General features: G+C 39.7%; 1 protein-coding gene across 3 annotated transcripts in view; it reads left to right on the top strand.

The window, feature by feature from the left end:
* Ank2 (ankyrin 2) overlaps positions 1-19,564 on the top strand; it is a 532,749-nt gene that overhangs the window by 136,264 nt on the left and 376,921 nt on the right. Inside the window, exon 2 of one of the 3 annotated variants that reach the window (XM_057793906.1) lies at positions 9,935-9,995. The exons of the other annotated variants lie outside the window; for them this stretch is intronic. Coding sequence (XP_057649889.1) covers positions 9,975-9,995 — 21 coding nt within the window. The 5' untranslated portion in view covers positions 9,935-9,974. The remainder of the gene's footprint in view (positions 1-9,934; positions 9,996-19,564) is intronic. 3 annotated transcript variants of the gene reach the window in all.

Below are 19,564 nucleotides of genomic sequence, written 5' to 3'. Positions count from 1 at the left end.
GGACAGGCTCCAAAGCGACAGAGAAACCCTGTTTTGAGAAACCGAAAAAAAAAAAGAAAAAAAAATTCTGGAAAGTGCATTTTAGTGTAGTGTAGGTAATGCTGACTTTGGTATTTGTCTTTTTTTTTTTTTTAATACTAGTGGAGCTAGAAAAGTCACTTCCTTAGTGGACTGTATAGATGGGTTCTCAGCATCTGAGTCCAAGGAGTTCCCTTTAAACCAAACCTTTTGCATAAACTAATGTGCATTTATCTATTTCATTAGTGACATGCAAAGTAATTTAAAAATTATGTATCTATTTCTTCATACATTTACCTTTGTTTTGAAATTTAACATTTATGCTATTACTTACATAAGCACACATGTACAATTAACCTCTTTTCCCACACATGCCCTATAAAAAGACATTTTCTTAGCCATTAACATAGACAGTAGGGTAAAAGTACACAATTTTCTTTCTAGAATTTAGGCACTTGGTAGGCCCCTTAGAATTATTTCATTCATAGTGGAAGTAAATTAAAAGATGTCTGTGCATTAGATTGCATCTTAAACATTCCTGTGTCTATCACACTTTCAAAGTCAATGCTATTATGCCAACATGCCTGGCCTCTCTATTTTGCTGAAGAGCCAGGATGCCACTGACCCTGGAATCCATTGATTGACCAGACTAGTGGGCCTGAGGGCCCTTGGGATCCTCCTCTCTCTGCCTCTCCCATCACTGAGGGTACAGGTTGTGCCAAAATGCCCATTGTATGTGTCTAGATGGGTGTGAATACATGTGGTGGTGCATGCACACATGTCTGTGCGTGTAGAAACCTCCCTGAAGCTGATGGTAGGTGTCTTCCTCCATTGCTCTCTTCCTTATTCACGGAGGCAAGGTCTCACTCTCTTACTTGAGCCCCAAGCTTCCTGTTACATCAGGTTTTGTTAGCCAGCTTATTCTAGGGATCCCATTCCTCCATCATGAGTGCTAAAATAATAGGGAACCACCATACCCTCCCCGCTGAGCATTTATATGAGTTCCGTGGATCCAAATTCCACTCTTCGTGTTTGCACTGCAGGTGCTTTAACCCCTGAGCAATCTCCCCAGTTCTTCAAACTTCTTTAATATAATTCTTAAGAAATACATCCAAATCTCCCTAATGGTTTCAAGCCTGCCTCTTTTTTGAATGACTGGTTTGTTCAAGTCATCCCCATTCAGTCTCTTCATTGCCTTAGATTACATTGCTTAATCTTCTTATTAGGGGAGGTTGCTTTATGATGAAGTTCCGTGATGGTCTGTGCAATGAATATATGTCCATTTTTACTCCTCTGTGGTTTCCTTCCACCTCCACTACATTAAGGCTGGAATCTGGTGTTTCCATGATCACTTTGACTCATTCCTTCTTTCTGTTATTCAGTAAATATGCTCAAACGCCAAGTTTATGGCTACTGTTGGGCTAGACACCAGGATTCATGTTAGGAATGAATTGTGGAGCTCCCTGCTTTGTGGAGCTCACAGCTCAGTGCCTACTGTTGCTGACATCAGCTTTGACGTGGGGAAAAGAAGTAAGCTATAAACCCAGAGGCTTAACTGACCACATTTGTCCTTTAGGAGCCAGGGGCTACGCTTTTTGTCTTGGTGTGTTTAGCGTTTTTTTTTTTTTTTTTTTTTTTTTTTTTTTTTTTTTGTCAGCATGACAACACATGGGTCACCTAAGAAGAGCAAATCTCAATTGAGAAAATGGCATTTTCTCAAAACCATTCCTTGGCCTCTACAGATCTGTGGGGACATTTTCTTGATTAATGGTTGATACAGTGGGACCTGACCTACTGTGAGCAGTGTTACCCCTTGTGGTCCTGGTTGGTATAAGAAGGCTGTGGAGATTGACTGAGCATGCTATGGAGAGCAAGCCTGTAAGCAGCATTCCTCCATAGTCTCCACTTTAGTTCCTGCCTTAGTGTCCCTTGATGATGGCATTAAGTGCTATAAGATGAAATAAGCTCTTTCTCCCCAAGTTGCTTTGGATCGTGGGTTTCCCACAGCAATTGTTGTGGGAGGCTGCTCATTCGTTCTTGGTCTCCCAGATCCAAAATAATCACACAGAAACTATATTATTTGCAATACTGTTTTGCCAATAGCTTAAGTGTATTGCTAGCTGACTCTTATACCTTAAAATTAACCCATTTCTATTAATCTGTGTATTGCCACTTAGTTGTGGCCTACCAGTAAGGTTCTTTTTGGCATCAATCTCCTGTGTCTGTCTCCTGTGACAGTTCCATGGCTTCTCCTTGACTCTGAGTTTTTCTCCCCCTCTATCTGCTTGGAATCCCCGCTTTGCCCTAGTCTGCTAACCCACTGGCAGAAACAGCTTTATTCATTAACCAATAAAAGCAACACATAGACAGAAGGACTTTCCACACCAAGCAACAGAGATGCAAATTCACCAGCTTGTTAGGCCAACACTAGTTTTCTATTTCCACATCTCTTTTCCCCTCCAGTTCACTCTGTTCACTCATGTAATGAATTTCCTCAAAGCTCCCCACTGATCATGTCGTTTATCTAAACATCTTGGGTACCATTGGCAATCTCCCAGTAACGGTCAAACAGCACAGCTTATAACACTGTAAGTTACCATTGCTGATAGTTTTAATTTAAGAATATAGGATCTAGCTCCAGCTGTTTTATTGTTCAGTTTTACCTCGATGTGAATAGTGCTTCAGCCTGAGTGATATATTCTCTGGCCTCTTGAGAAGTCCTGCTTCGTGCACTTGTCTACATAGGTAGTGATACTGCTTCATTTCCATTTGGGTCCTCACAGTCTTCTCCATCATTCCAGTTGTTTTCTTCTCTCAACTGCCTTAAAATTCAGCTTCCTTAACACCAAGCTCTTGGATGCTTGGTTCACTGACACTTTCTGTAGTTATAGTAGCTTGACTGGGAAAACATTTGCAAAAACAGGCATCACCAGGCAAGGAGTTTTGCTTTGCGTTTGCTGTTCACAGCAATGTTGTCTTGGGTATGTATTGTTACGTCCTCATTTTCCATCTCTACAGAATATAGACCATAGGATGGGTTTCATAGTGTTGTTTTGAATAATAATTAGGATAATATATGTAACATAGTATAATTTCGGTAATATTAGGAATATAGAAGTTGTAAGTTATTTGTAGCAAGTTTTCTTGTCAGACTATCTTTGAGTGCAGTACACAAATAATGTCATTGAAACTTATTAGTTATGAAAGCATGGCTTTTAGCTTAAGCTTGTCTCAATTCTATAGCTTAATTTAAGCCATTTATATTAATGTACATTCTGCCACATAGCATTACCTCTCTTCCATCTTGCTCCCCTTGTTTCCTCTCTGTGTCTGACTGGCAACTCCGCCTTTCTTCTTTCCAGGAGTTCACTCTCTGCCTGGAAGTCCCACCTATACCTCCTGCCTAGCTATTGGCTGTTCAGCTTTTTATTATACCAGTCATTGTAATACGGCTTCACATGGTGTACAAATATCCAACAACAGTTATTATTAATAATAATTACCTTTTTTATTTAACTGTGAAATCTCTATCTAGCTTGAAACACAAAGACTGCCTACACACTGTTAGTACTGTATGTCTTTTTGATGGGAATCAAGGAGGGAAGGGAGCCAGTAATGGTGCTTCCAGCTCCTGCGGTCCCCACAAAGTCAACTAAATATTCATTCACTTGGTCCAATAGGAGGTTTTTGTCATTTTTGGCCCAAGATTTTGTACCTGCTAGGCTAGTACCTTACCACCGAGCTGCATCCCTTAACTCTTAGGGCTTTAATAGTTGTGGCTGGACAACTAAGGTGTGAATGGAAGCCTGTCCTGGAAATGACCGTGAAGGAGAGTCAGCAACAGTAACTGTGCCCATTGCCACTATCCCGGCAGCTGCTAAAAATAACGGGATGGGGAAAACTAGGTTAAAACAGCCAGTCTTCATTTTCAGTGGGAGGTGGGTTTTTGTTTGTTTGCTTGGCTTTTTAGTTAGCTTTTTGTTGTGATCTTTGTTTTGTTTTGTTCTTTTGCTCAGGGTTAGAGGAGATACTGAGAAAACTGTTGCTGATGGTGAAAATGTGTGTCTAGTTAATGTTTCATCAGTGGCAAGAGGTTTTCCGTGTCTCATCTTTGCCAAACTCAGCAAAATCTCTGGTGAGGAAGAATGAAAATGAAGAGACATGAAGTAGTTTTCCCATGGAATCTGAATTCCCAGTCTAAGCAGGAGAGTGGAGTTGAATAGTGAAATCTGAAGGAGGCAAAGGCAGCTTTTTAATGGAGCTAAGTGTAAGACAACATCAACACAGAGAGAGTTACAGACTCACGGTAGAGAGGGGAGTCCTTCGGCTCCCAAGTCTCTCTCGGAGAAGAATAAATATGTATGAAAGACCAGGACGGAGTTTATCTGGTATTCTGCAAATAACAGGAATAATGCCTGTTCTGTTGGTGGCAACGAGCCCTCAGAGATTCTGCCATGTGGCTCAATGGGGAGCACATTGGGAGCAGAAAGCAAGGACTTCGAGCAGTGTCTCTGCATCTTTGTCAGCCTCTGGAAGCTGGAACTAAAATTAAAAGTCATCCAAAAGTTCTAAATGTCAGATGCAACGCTGCCCAGCAGCCAGCATACAGTGTCGACTTTCCTCTTGTGTCCAGGCCTATTGTGTGAGATGCAGAATCCCGCACTTCACCAATACAAGAGCCAAAAAACAACTTGGTCCACAATTAAGATTCTGTGATGTGATGTCATTACCAGTATGCCTGGGACTTTAATTGAGCAAGTTTTTGTGAACTTGTTTTATCCTTTTCATCCTCAGAGACCATGCTCCCCCAAACACACCCCGTGATTACCTTCCCCCACCAATGGAAACTCCTTGTGAATGCCTAAGTGTTACACTTTCTAAATCGGTGCTAAGGAACACAGAGGGTTCTTGACCACATACAAAGTGAACTGTGGAAACATTTTGTAAAATAACGTAAGACTAGCCATCTGAAATCCATGGTCACAGTTCCAGGAAATTCAAAAGAGTGGTTGTGATTTAAGTATCTGAATACTTGTTTGTGATTTTGATGGCTCCGAGAAGGTTTTGTGAATGTGAACACTACATCTGTTGAAACTGTTGTCTTATTTTAGATAAAATAGACCAGGAAAGACAAATGGTGGGCATGCTTGTGGGTGCTCAGAGAGACACCATGGGAACTGGGAGAATGACCAGTCCTTGACTCCATGGTGGCTCCTAATGGTCTGTATAGGAAAGAGTGAATAGAAGAGAGGATCTGGACAAGTGCTCTGTGGAATGTTTTTGATGCCTTCATCAAAACACACAGCAGTGGGTTCCACTTGAGAATTTCTAATTCGAGAGATGAAAGTGGGGTGGGCTGGCTAAGAACTCGCATGTCTAAATTCCTAGGTGATGCTTGTGCCAATCTTGCAGATCCAGAGACCTCTGAAATAAGAATTATTCTCATGATTTATTATGCAGAAGAATCACCTTGGAGAGCTCAGAAAGTCTCCATCAAGAACATCTCATGGTACTCAAGAGTCAGTGATTTAATTTTTTTCCCCCTTGGGGCTGGAGAAATGGCTTAGCCATTAAGAACACTGGCTGCTCTTCCAGAGGACCCAGGTTTAATTCCCAGCACCCAAATGGCAGCTCACAATTGTCTGTTACTTCAGTTTCAGGGATCTGACACTCTCATACAGATATACATGCAAGAAAAACAGCAATGCATATAAAATAAGAATAAATAAATAAAAATCATTAAAAATAACTTTTTTCTTTTATTTTTGAGATTATAATATAATTACATAATTTATTTATTCCCTTTCCTCATTCCAAATCCTCACATATATTCTTTCTTTTTTAAAATTCATGGCCTCTTTTTTATTAATTATTCTTACATGCATATGTGCATATGCATATACATATATATTCCTGAATACAGCCTGCTCAGTCTGTATAATGTTACTTGTGAGTATGTTTTTGGGGCTAACTATTTGGTATGGGATAATTAATTGATGTTCTCATCCCTGGAGAGCATTATTTCTTCCACTCTTAGCATTCCTTAGTTGCCTGTAGTTCTTTACATGAGGTTGAGATCTCATGGGTTCTCCCCTGTACCCTTTGGCATGTCTATTAAAAAGCCTTATGGTGATTCTGGTACTTCAGCCTCAAGGATAGTGATCTGAAGACTTTAAGCTGCAGGAATATCTACAGCTCGTTAGATATGAGCCCTTCATGTTTTCATAAGTATCTTTTAAGGGTGAGAGAAAATCATGTGGGAACATTATAATAGTTTAATGGCTTAATCGTGCCATAGGCTAAATCACATCTCATAACTTTGCATAACGAATTGTGATTCAATATGAGGGTTAGCAAAAATCTGATGCCACCTGCTCGCAAGTCAACCAAGTTTTTCAATGGAGACAGTAAAATGTGATGGAAAAAGAAGAGACTTTCGAGGTAGATAAATACCGACTCTGCTACTTACACTGCTTGGGTAAGGTGTGGTGGTTGGTTTTCTCTTCTGGAAAGAAATAACAATTCCTGACACACACTGCGAAGAGTAAGAGTGTTATATGTGTCAGATGTGTGGCGTAGATTCCGATGCACTTTGAGCGTTACATAAGACAGTTATAAAACAAAGAGGCAGGGGAGGAGTGTGCAGTGAATAGGATCAAAGTACATTGTATACATGTATGAAATTCTCAAAGAGTTAATAAAACCATTGTCTTAGTCACTTTTATATTGCTATAATAAAACACCATTACCAAGGCAACTTGTAAAACAAAACAAAACAAAACAAAAACAAAACAAAAAACAAAAAAGACTGGTTGACTGAGCTTATGGTTTTAGAGGGTTAGAGTTCATAATGGTGGAACCGAGAATCACTGAGAGTTCGCATCTCCATCCACAGCCCTGAGGCAGAGAGAGTACACACAGAGAATGGTGCCAGTCTTTTGAAACCTCAAAGGCCTTCTGCAGTGACACACCTCAGCAATGCCATATCTCATCCTTCCAAGCAGTTCCATTAACTGTCAAAGATATGAGCCTATGGGAACCGTTCTCATTCACGTCATCCCAAACATTCCAATAAAAGAAGTGATGGTAGATAACACGCCTCTCATTTCTTAGTTTGCACCACTGACTCTCAGGTGAAGATTGCTGTCCAACATCATACTCCTCAGCTAGCAATTTCAGCAAAAGCATTGGAAAGGATTTTGATTAAGTTTAAAAGAGTCTTTTCTGTAAGATTTAGGAATCTTTTTGAAGATATAAATTAAAGAAAATTTAAAACAACTTTTTTCGATGTTGTGCAATGGAGAGGATTCCTTTCTATATCAAACAGGCATGGTGCATGCATATTTTCTGGAATGCTAATGAAAGATTTGAAAAAATAAGGTGTGTTTGTATATCTTGTCTTGGCCAAAGTCCATAAGAATAATAAAAGCCAGTTCCAAATCAATATATGTTATTTGAAAATTCGTGATTATATGAGTGTATTAAAAAATTCTGGCATTCATTTTTAAGCTTGGTAACTGCAAGGAGTCTCCTTTTCTCTAACACACTCCTCCATTCCTCTTTTTTCCTCACTGAGGAAGAACAGACAGACTCAGCTAGGATTGTTGAAGGAACTTTAATGAACATACAAAGTAGTCAAATTGTAGAAACCAATAAGGAGTGTGGTACATTACCTTAGGACATCCATCATCAATCCTAGGCAAGAAGGACTGCAGTAAGAAAAGCATGCTTTTGGAGGATGGATGGGGGACCATTTGATAGAAACTGCAGTGATAGAGAGATGCCGCCATTGCCAGAGTCATGTGTGAGCAGGAGGGAACAAATGAATAAATATCTTCATCTCTCTCCCCTTCCATCTAGAAATCTGCTGCCTTGTCAGCCCACTGGTCACACCCAGTGGAGTTCAGTGGGCAGCGGAGCTCAAGTGATGACATCTGTAGGGACAGCATCCTAGGACAAGAGCAGGTCAGAGGAGGAAAAGTAAACACAGATCGAAAGACATGCACTTGGGTTGGAGCTAGGAAGTAACCAGCACGTGCAGCCATTTCTTTTGTCAAACAACAACAACAACAACAATAACAACAACAACAGCAACAACAATGCTTTGAGGTGAATCAAAGGCACAGGAAAATAGGATCAGGTGCTTGTACAGAAGGAGCTGTGGTCTGGATGCAAGATGAATGAAAGAGATTCTATTGGGAAGATGTTCCAATTTATGGTTTTCAAAGACAGTTTGCAGATTATAGATGCTGTTCACTAGTAAATGTAAAGGCATTCTTTTCTAAGCATCTTGAATGACAAGGAAATCTTAGTGTGACAGACTGAGTCTTACTGGGGAAAAGGAAAGGAGACAGAAGATGGAAGGCCGCAAAGGAGAGAACTGGCTTAGCATTAGAGTAGCAGTGGCTGCCAGCCACACCCTGCATTCTCATTGTGGTGAACTAGACAGATACTCGATTTACTCCCCATGGACTAGATGTGGACTATGTCATGTGGTCATTGTGAGACTAAAGGAGTTCATACACGGGATATGCTTTGGGATAGGCTTAGACCTAGCCTGATGTCAATAAATCTAACAATTTAAGAATACATATCTGATGTGTGCATGCCTAATTTATGCCAGGCATAGTCTACTTACTATCCATAATTCTTTAAGTAACTTCATTTCATGCAGACACTGGTGGCTCGGTGCTCAGTAATTTGTACAAGGCCTGTAGTTGGCTAGCGGCTGTGCCAGGTCTTGAAGCTGGGCCAGTTCGATGCCCTTGCCAGGCCTTTCCTGGTAAACCTCAGCCCACAGGCTTTGCCCTTTTTCTCTCACAAGGCAAATACTCTTGAAAAAGCTTTCTCTGAAGTCAAATGATGTGACTGTGGAGTGAGTTTTCTTTGAGATTCTGTCCAGGAAAAGCATTGAAGTTGATGAATGTACAAGCTCCTTCTGAAAGGTATAAAACATTTGAATATAATGTGCCAAGCAGCACAATTTCCAAGTGGATGCACACAGTGAATCCAAGCTTGCTTTTGTATTGTTCTCAGTGAATTATCTGGGTCTCCTCACTGTCCCCAGCACCAGATCATTCAGCGTCTCTCAGTCGGCCTGCTTCATGATGTTAAGCCACATATGGGAAGTTCAGGAAGAACTTCTGAATTTTAAAGGGCGTATACATATACACATGCACACAGTTATGTGCTTATGCACCGCACACATACACATCATAAATAGTGACATGCAGGTCGTGTAGAATGTGGAATACATTATGGTGGACTGATCACATGCTGTGTAAGCTTATGTACCAGGTTCATAAGGGAATACATAGAAATACTCATAGATTTGAAGGGAGATGAGTAAGGAAAAGCAGTGTTGGATTTAAACAGTGGAATAAGAGATTTTAATTTTTCTAAAGTTCAATTGTTAGAGTGCTTCAACAATAAAGTTTTAATTTTCTGTAGTACACTGCAAAGTGAACAGCAAGCATGAAAGTAGCAGAACTGGCTACCTAAAGGGTTTTTAAAGTTATATTAACATATTTTTGGGTGCATAGAAGTGATCCAAGTGTCAATCAAGGTATATGGTTCCGTGTTGCCTACTACACTAAACTTGAGCCAAGAGAGCCATTTGTATGAGTAAACACAAATATTTCCATTGCTCATAATCCCCTCAAACATTCCCCTAGCAATTCATATAATGATGGAAATTCTCATATATTCTGGAATTTATGCCTCTGGCATATTATATGCTATTTTTATATTATATTTTGTCTGCTTTTTGAGTACTTGAAATAATGGTTTTGTTTTAGTCTTTTGCATTAGAGTTGTCTCAGTGTGCACTACAAACTTACTTTTAGTTCAAATCTAACTACTATTAATGACATATGATTCCAAACTTCTAATGTTTCCTCTCTTCTTTTCCTTTTAGGTAAGTAACTGATCAGGGACATGAAGAACTGACATTTCAAATGACAACCATGTTGCAAAAGGTACTTTTGGTATTTTAATGTTATTTTAAAAGAATCTGATCAAAAGAACACGGGGGCTAGAATATAACTCACTACTCCTTTGCTTGAAAATCTTGTGAATCAGATATAAAGATATATCATTAATCATTTTAAATTATGAAGAAAGTAAGTACGATGATCCCTTTTTCTGTGTTGGAGAAGTTATTATCAATTTAATATTACGTGGGCATGGAAAGGGAAACCGTCTTTTCCTCAAGCCTCATTTCTGGGAAATGCAGGAGGAAGCTCTCTGACTGTAATAGGTGGAACAGGTCACACTGGGATTTATTCCATACTCAGCTCTCAGTTATGTTCTTAGGGTTTATTTTCTGGGGCCAAACTGTCTTCAGAATGACAGCTTTCATTGCTTTAAGGGGTGTTTGATTTTTGTATAATTAACTGAGAGCGCATCATTATGGAGAATTCTCCAGGGGAAGAACTATGTGCGCAGAAATTGTATTTTTTTGATAAAGAAAATATAGGGAAACAGGGAACATATCACATGGAGAAACCACAGAGTGTGAAATTCCTCACTCTGGGACATCCCACATGTGGTGTTTGGAATTATGTTCTTTTTAAAAGACATGATCATATCCAGGAGAATTTTTTTCTCTAGAAGCAATCTTCAAAATAGTGTAGAAACTATCTCAATCTCATTACAGAGAAAAAAAAATCTACATTATGAACTATCAGGCTAGCTGTATGTCACAGCATTAGTAGCTGTAGTGTTTTGGTTATTAAAAAGTATGTGATGTCTCTGCACACAAGGTTAATAACTAAGCACAAATGACTAGATGATGTCGGGGATACAGAAGAGGGAAAAAGATCTGTTCTTTTTTTTTTAATAAAAATTACCATTTTAAAGAACTTCTAGTTTTGCTGAGAAATTTTCTTGTAAAAGTTTGGCCACTGAGGAGGCATTGTCTGAGGCCGTGTTTGAAAGAAAAAAAGTTTAGGAAATAACCTCACGCCGGAATGTTTATACTCTTTGATGACATTTAATTAGAATAAATTTCTATCCTTTGCATTGCTTTATACACAGTTCTTGAAGAGTTTTATTATTGTTGCTAATGAGAGAACACCGTTCTCCTTGGGCTGTTTTCAGGGAGGGTGGACAGCACTCTGTCTTGTTTGATGACTAATAGGGTTTGTAAAAGGATCCAATAATATCATTTCATTTACTTGAAGTACAAGCAAGCGAGCCTTCCCAGTGTGAGCTACAGGTTAGAGCTGGAGAAAGTCCCGTGGGGCAGTCGAGGGATTTGTGGTGACTTTGGGAATGACCGTTTCAGAACTGTTTCGCGGGAACTGACTTTGGAAGGCTCGCCCACTCAGTAGGGGAGCTTTATCCCTTCATCCTATGCTTCCCTTTCCACGGGAGACGTCTCTCAGTTCTGGCTTGTGTCCTTGACCTCTGTTTAGGACCTAAATTTTAGATATATGTCCCTGATTTCCACATTAGAATCTATGTTTAGTGTGAAGTCTAGTCTAGTTATACAGAAGGCAGTAAAAGGAAATTGAAATAATTAAGATGGTTAAGTGTGAACCCAGGTGGTCCAGATATATCGTTCATCGACTTCAGATGCCTTTTTAAAAAGGCCTACTTAACATCTAAGAACTGGAAGAAAATATCAAAGACTAAAATTTTCCTCCATTAGGGTGTAGGGTAGTCTATACTGACATGGTCATTGATACACCTTTTTTTTTTGTTTGTTTGCTCATGATAACCAAAAATTTTCATCTAAAAGTCAATATGCCAGTTTGTATCTTTAAACATAAATCAGATGCAGTCCTTGAGACATGTCCCAAAGTAATGGGACATTGACCTTTCTTTCTACCCATGAATAATCTGTTTGAACTTTAGGTAACTACATCTTGCAAACTGTTCATTTTATGTGATTATTTTCTCCCCGAAGCACATACATCGTTGCTAATAATGATAGAATTAGATTTGTTTGTCTTGATTGATTTAAGTATTTCTAACCAATAAATCAAATGGGAGCACATAGTTTTCTCATTAAATATAATTAGATGTAGCATTTCTATGACACTGTAATTGTATTTTACATCTAGTTTTTGTGACTAGAGAAAATAATACTCTCATTTCTTATTCCCCCCCCCCCCCGCTGTTTGGGGCTAAAGGCATTCACAATCCTCATTAAAATGTGTTCTTTCTTTGTTGTGGAAAAAAGATAAAATTAAAAATTTGGTAAGCTAAAGATCACCACCTACTCTTACAAATGGAAAAAGAATAGACTTTTTAAAGAAAAGCATTTATTCTATGATGAGTTTTTCTTTATCGTACCCGGGACCCCAACCCTTTGTTGTGAAGCTGTGTATAAGAGAGAATCCAGAGAAAGCAGGGACTGGGATGAAAGCTCAGGTGGTAGAGTGCTTGTCATGCATGCACCAAGACTTCAGTTCCGTCACCATCACTGCTGGTGCCACAACCATTGACACTAGTAACTTCAGTCCAGAACCGTGTGCTTTGATCCCAGTGCAAGAGGACACTGACAGGTGGAAATTAGAGGGACACTGGCCAGCAGTCCAGCTGCATTGGTAAGGTCAGAGGGTCACTGGCCAGTCAGTTCAATTGCACTGGTAAATTCCAGAGGGTCACTGGTCAGCCAGTCCAACTGCACTGGTAAGGTCAGAGGGTCACTGGCCAGCCAGTCCAACTGCATTGGCAAGGTCAAGATTCAGTGAAGATGCAGTCTCAAAAAATAAGGTGGAGAGATGATTGAGAAAGGTGCAATATCAACCTCTGGCAAGTGCATGACTGTGGATGTGCATGCATGTGTACACACGAACATGCGCCCACTCACAGAGGAACATGTACACACATCTACACAAAGTGAAAAGGAAAATATAGGGATCTGATGAAAGAAATGAAGTTTTTTCAGATTTTTTAAATTGATTTTTATTGAGCTCTACATTTTTCTCTGCTCCACTCCCTGCCTTTCCCCTCCCCCCTCCAAACCTCCCCCAAAGTCCCCATGCTCCCAATTTACTCAGGAGATATTGTCTTTTTCTACTTCCCATGTAGATTAGATCTATGTACATCTCTCATAGGGTCCTCATTGTTGTCTAAATTCTCTGGGATTGTGGTTTGTAGTAGAGTTTTAAAAAGTTTATTGATGACTTTTTCAAAACAAAAGTCGTTCCCATGGCCCACAATTCATTTACGTAACTCCTGTCTGTTAGGTAGTCTAAGAGGAACTAGTGACGAGCTACTGTGTTGGTCTTATGATTAGACAAGGAATAAGAACAAGATCTGTGTGACTTGCCAACCAAATTCTTCACTGATTTTGCAAACAAATAACCAAATATGTATGTCCCTTTGGGGCGTATTAGAAGGACTTTCCCACGGACTTATATGAATCACAGAAGTCTCCGAGTCCTGAGTCTGCAGCATATTTAGAACAAAGCATAGGAGGAAAGTATGACTTTAGCCTATCAGAGGATAGAAACCAGAAATAGAGATCTCGTGGAAGAGTTCATGCCCTCCTCAGCATGCATCTGGCCCTCTTCATTTTGCTTCCATCAGCTGTAGTTGCTTAATGGTGCAAAGAAAATGTTATCAAATATTAACAGTTTTCAGAAGTGCTTTTGAGCACCTCAAATAATTGTAAGCATCGCAAACCTTATAGGAAGTGCCCATCTTAGGGAAGCTTTATTCAGCTCCACAGGGTATGGCGTCCTCCAGTTCCCAAGAGCTACCCTTGAGTAAGACTCAAAAGCAGGGCACACTCATTGCAGATAGGGGATAAGTGTGTGCTTCATGGGTGTGTAGGAGCCAGCAGAAGGAGACAGCAGAATTTTGCAGATGGATGAAAAAGTACTTGAAATAACCCAACTTAACTTTTGGTCAAGGATTCAATGCTTTGGGAATTATTCATTAAAATACGTTGAACTTCCCAGATTTGAATGCATGCATTTCTGTCCAGTATGAGTAGCCAAATACTGAGACTTCAAAAGGAACCAATTATCCTCTGTCTTCCTCACTTTAGAAGGAGAATAATATTTGGAGGACACTATACTTCTGACAGATCTTAGAGGCAGTGTTTGAAAACTGTTTAAAGACAAACCTACTGTGTGCCTCTTTTTAAAGAGAGTTGGAAATACCTGTTTGTGCTCCCCAAATTATTTATAATAATTAACAGATGCCCAAGCCAAAATCTTTGTGATTTGAAGAGTTTGGTTTATTATTTAGTGTTGGCTTTTTAAAGTATGTGTACCCAGAGGGCAGCTAACTAACACAATACTTTTTACTAATTTTGTGCACAGAACAAAGTTTCCTGATGAAGTATTTTTCACCAGATCTTTAAACCTTGGATTTGGGAGCATTTTCAAATCTTAGATTTCGGGACCAAAGTTGATCAACCTGATTTTCATCTCAATCTTTTGATGCTCAGGCTGAACTTACATTCTTTCTGGGTTGGCACTGCCAACTGTACACTGTGTAACTCAGGGCTTTGCTTTCTTTTTGATCACATTTTATTTTTATTTTCTGCTGAGTTAAACAAAATCTACAGAGGGAAAAAATCAAACTGGACAAGTTGTAGGTCATCAGTGAGGTGGAAAAGTTGAATGAATAAACAAAATTGGATTCGCAGGAGATGAATGTAAAAAATAATGGGAAAGTACTAGTAAATAACATATTTGTTTTAGTAATATAACAAAAATCATTTTGAAATTTCACACGTTTTAAAATTTCACATAGTGTTTTTTTTGGTGTGGAAATAAAGGGTATGTGCATTAGATATGTGGGAAAGGAAGGAGGAGTGATCTCATTCTTACTTTAAAGGGCACTCATTAGATCATCCACAGGGTAAGATTGATTGATTGGATGGGTTAAATTACTCAGGCTCTAAGATTGATTACATCTTGTGCATTTCTAAATCTGTTAACTTTTCTCAATGGATACCTGTATAATTGTCTAAAAGTGTGTTGTTAACTAAGCTTTGTATACATTTGAGGCCAGGTGTGAGCGAGCGATTTATGAATATGGTCTGAAATCCAGACACAAATATTTAGCATCTTCTCAATAAGTCAGAGTGAGCAACACAGCAAGTCTTTGCAGTTAAAGAATTTCACAGAATGCCCTGTTATGAGAGGATGTACATCAGCATCCACCCGGAGGGATGCTGGGTTTACCATAAATCCTTGTCATGTGACTCTTGCATATAAAGTCAGCATTTTCCTTGTGTTTTATGAGGCAGGGTCTCACTATATAGCACAGACTTGGGTTTATAATCCTCTTCCCTTAGCCTCTTCAGTGCTGGGATTCAGTGTGTGCTACCTGGTTTAGTTCCATGTGTACCACCATGCTGGCTCAGTATCGTGTGCACCACCAAACTGGCTCAGTACCGTGTGTACCACTAAGCTGGCTCAGTACCGTGTGTGCCACCATGCTGGCTCTGTTCCAGGTGTACCACCATGCTGGCTGAGTACTGTGTATGTACCACCATTCTGGCTCAGCACCGTGTGTACCACCATGTTAGTTCAGTACCACGTGTGCCACCATGCTGGCTCCATTACAGGTGTGTACCACCATGATAACTCAACATAACTTTTTATTGTGATAAGTCATGTACTGTGATTAATATGTCTAAAACAAATTATCACACTGTTATTTTCCCATTATGCTGCCAGTGACACCAGAGAGAAGGTTACCTGCCTTTCTCTAGGTATTTCTTCCAGCTCATTCAGGTTAAAGAACAGGAAAAATGGTACGAGAGCCAAATAGTTGGAGCACTATTTAAAATAGAAAAATAGCTTAAGCTTCTGAAGAGAGCGAGCTAAACATATTTCTGTTTAATTGGTTATTGTGCAAAAATCTGTATTTTTGTGTTAGGGGCTAAAAACAGAAAATGCTTTTAGTTCAAAATATTTTTCTCTTTTTTGATGAATATTCTAAAATTATATGTTTAAAAAAAGCAAAGGTCAGGTAGTGGTGGCACATGCCTTTAATCCCAGCACTTGGGAGGAAGAGACAGGTAGATCTCTGTGAGTTCAAGGCCTGTTTGTCTACAGAGTGAGTTCGAGGACAGGCTACAAAGCTATAGAAAAACCCTGTCTCTGAAAACAAACAAACAAACAAAAAGACAGACAGACAGACAAAGAAAAAAAAACACCCAAGGAGAAATCTGCTATGGGGCCCTTTCAAACATAGTTCCTTTTGATGAACAGACAAGTCAAACCTTGAATGTGCTGAAAACAGTTTTGCTTTGGATTCTTTCATTTCCATGAAGACATAGCAGGCAAAATTCTGCTGGTATAACACTCCCACGAAGAGAGAAGTCTGTCGGGATGCATGTAGGGATACGAGACATTAATATCATTTTACATACCAACCCCAGTTCCCCTTACTTCCTCCACTTTCTACCTCCCCCTTCTCATCCCCCATCCACTCCTCAGAGGGGGTAAGGCCTTCCTTGGGGAGTCAAAGTCTGGCATACCAATTTGAGGCAGGGTCAATGTCCTCCCCTCCATATCAAAGCTCAGCAAAGTATCCCACCATAGGGAATGGGCTCCAAAAAGCTGGTTCATGCACCTGGGATAGGTCCTGGTGCCACCGCCAGCCCTCCCCCCCAACAAATCAAGCCACGTAACTATCACCCACATACAGAAGGTTTGGTTTGGTCCCATGCATATTCCCCAGCTGTCAGCTCCCACTAGTTCAGGTTAGCTGTCTCTGTGGTTTTCCCCATCATGCTCTTGACTTCTTCCCCTTAGTCATATGATCTCTCCTCCCTCTCTTTAGCTGAACTCCAGGAGCTCAGCCCAGTGCTTGGCTGTGGGTCTTTAATAACATCAAGCATCCTTTATTTTCATCTGTAGAAATACAATTTGAAAATTCCCATACTCCTCATGAGTAATGTGTAGATTAACATAAAGAAGACATTCCTGTTTATTTTCCTCTTGCCATGGGGAGATCTTACCCAGTGCGTTGCTGTGGTCATTCTGTAGTTCTTCTTTAGCTCTTAGTACACACACACATTTGAGGATCAAGGATGCTCTCTTCTGCCCCATCTCCCATTTTCTGTTTAATATTGTGCTTAATTTCAAGTATTAACTAGTCAAAATTTATATTTAAAAGCAGGAATTTCTGGATAGTAACTATTCTGAGAACCATAACTATTTACACACATGCTATCAGCAGGATGTTTTACTGGTTCTTAAGATTCTATATGTAATCTTATGGAACATTTATCTGCAACAGATATCTTTATTATTTTAGTTTTATAATTTGTTATTATGAGGAAATCATTTTGAGGTTTATGAGATGCCATCTATCCAAGTTATTCTTTTTTATTTCCAGTTGTTTTGAAACAAGGACTTTTTTGGTCTGGACTGGCCTTGAAATCACTATGTAGCAGAGGCTGGCCTTGCCATCCATCCAATTCTCCTCACTCAAGTGCTGGGATCACAAGCATGCTTCATTTCATCTTAGCGCTTGTATATTTTGAAAAGATTAGAAAAGGCAATTCATTTTTACTTCCTCTATTTGGGTCTATGCTTAAATGTTTGTTGCCATGGCAGCTAAGAAAAATATATTAGGTTTTCATGGCTAAGTGTCAAATAGCATGATCTTCTACACATAGCGCTTCGGTTTATAGCAATTCAGCACAGCATCTTTGCCCTTGGGTGTGTCAGCCTGGGAACTGTTATCTGACTGGCAGCAGAGTGAGAGAACTGTCTAGAAACCACGAGACGGCTGCTAGCATCAGCTCCAGTACTGGCTAGCACCGTGGCCGTGGACAATGACAGGCAGCCTAAACTCAGTTTCTTTCTTTTTTTTTTTAAATATTTATTTATTTATTATGTATACAATATTCTGTCTGTGTGTATGTCTGCAGGTCAGAAGAGGGCACCAGACCTCATTACAGATGGTTGTGAGCCACCATGTGGTTGCCGGGAATTGAACTCAGGACCTTTGGAAGAGCAGGCAATGCTCTTAACCTCTGAGCCATCTCTCCAGCCCCTAAACTCAGTTTCTTGAATTGATAAATACAGAAGCAAAATGTGTGGATGACTTTGAAGGTTCTAAAGTTCTTTTAAATTAAATACTGCAGGGAATGAAATTGAAGGATTTCTCTGACGGATCTTGGTCCTGTACCCAGCCCTAGGACCTCTGTTCCTCTTAAATGAAGCTTCAAGGAGAGGCTAATTATTTTTGGGGAGGATTTTGGAAAGGGAATGATATTTGAGTAGGTCTATATTCCAACACACTGTGCCAGCACTGCAACACTCACGATGATTAGTTAGTCATATTTTTATAGAGCCTGATATCTATCCCTGATGCTTGTCTGTGTGAGGGTTACTACTGCTGTGATGAGATACCATGACCAAAGCCACTTGGGAGGAAAGGGTTTATTCGGCTTACACTTCCACATCACTGTTTATCATCTTTGGAGAAAGTCAAGACAGGACTCAAACAAGGCAGAAATCTGGAGGCAGAAGATGATGCAGAGGCCATGGAGGAGTGCTGCTTCCTGCCTTGGTCCCTATGGCTTGCTCAATCTGCTTTATTATAGAACTCAGGACCACCAGCTCAGGGATGGCTCCACCCACAATGGGCTGGGCCCTCCTGCATCCATTGCTAATTAAGAAAATGCCATCCAGGCTTGCCTACAGCCCAATATTATGGAGGCATTTTCTCAAATGTGCTTTCCTCCTCTCAGGTGACTCTAGCCTGTATCGAAGTGACATAAAATTAAGCAGCACAACAGCTCAGTATGGAACTGGGCTGCCTACTACCTGCATGAAGTCTGCTTAACATTCTGGAAGGATTCAGAAGGGTTATCTGATTTAGCCTAGCTAGGCAGTTTGATGGACAGCTTTGAACTTCACTGGTGTGCTTAGCACTCCGGAGAAAAGTAGAATTTAAAATACGTTTCTTTGCTAGTCCCTCTATTTGTGCCTATGTTTAAATGTTTGTTACCATGGCAGCTAAGAAAAATGTATTACCTTTTCATTGCCAAATGTCACATAGCATTGACATTTATTGCCTTTTGTTCAAGTCAAGAATTAACAATAATGGTGTGCAAAATGAATAATTCAGTTTGACTGAGCAGTGTTTGAAGTTGATCCTGGTATGATAAACAGACATAGGATAACTTAGTTATTTAAAATATCTATCTATCTATCTATCTATCTATCTATCTATCTATCTATCTATCTATCTATCTATCTATCTATCTATCTTTATCTATCCATTATCTATCTATCTATCTATCTATCTATCTATCATCTATCTATCTATCTATCTATCTATCTATCTATCTATCTATCTATCTATCTATCTATGTCTCTTTGTGTGTATGATGTGTGTGTGGTTGGGGACTGCACATATAACAACAGTTTGAAGGTCAGAGCACAACTTTGTGGAATTGGCTTCTTTCCTTCCATCCTTATTTGCAATCTGGGGATTGATTTCAGGTTGGTCACCAGGCCTGTGTGTCGATTGACTTTACCTGCTGAGCTACCTCACGCACTCAAGTTTGTTGTTTTGAGCAAAGGGTTTGTCAAGAACCTACTTGAATATG

This window comes from Chionomys nivalis, chromosome 18 (genome assembly GCF_950005125.1).
Source record: "Chionomys nivalis chromosome 18, mChiNiv1.1, whole genome shotgun sequence".
In the NCBI taxonomy this organism is placed as follows: domain Eukaryota; kingdom Metazoa; phylum Chordata; class Mammalia; order Rodentia; family Cricetidae; genus Chionomys; species Chionomys nivalis.
Note: the sequence above shows the minus strand (reverse complement) of the source record. Positions and strands in the feature narration are given on the sequence as shown.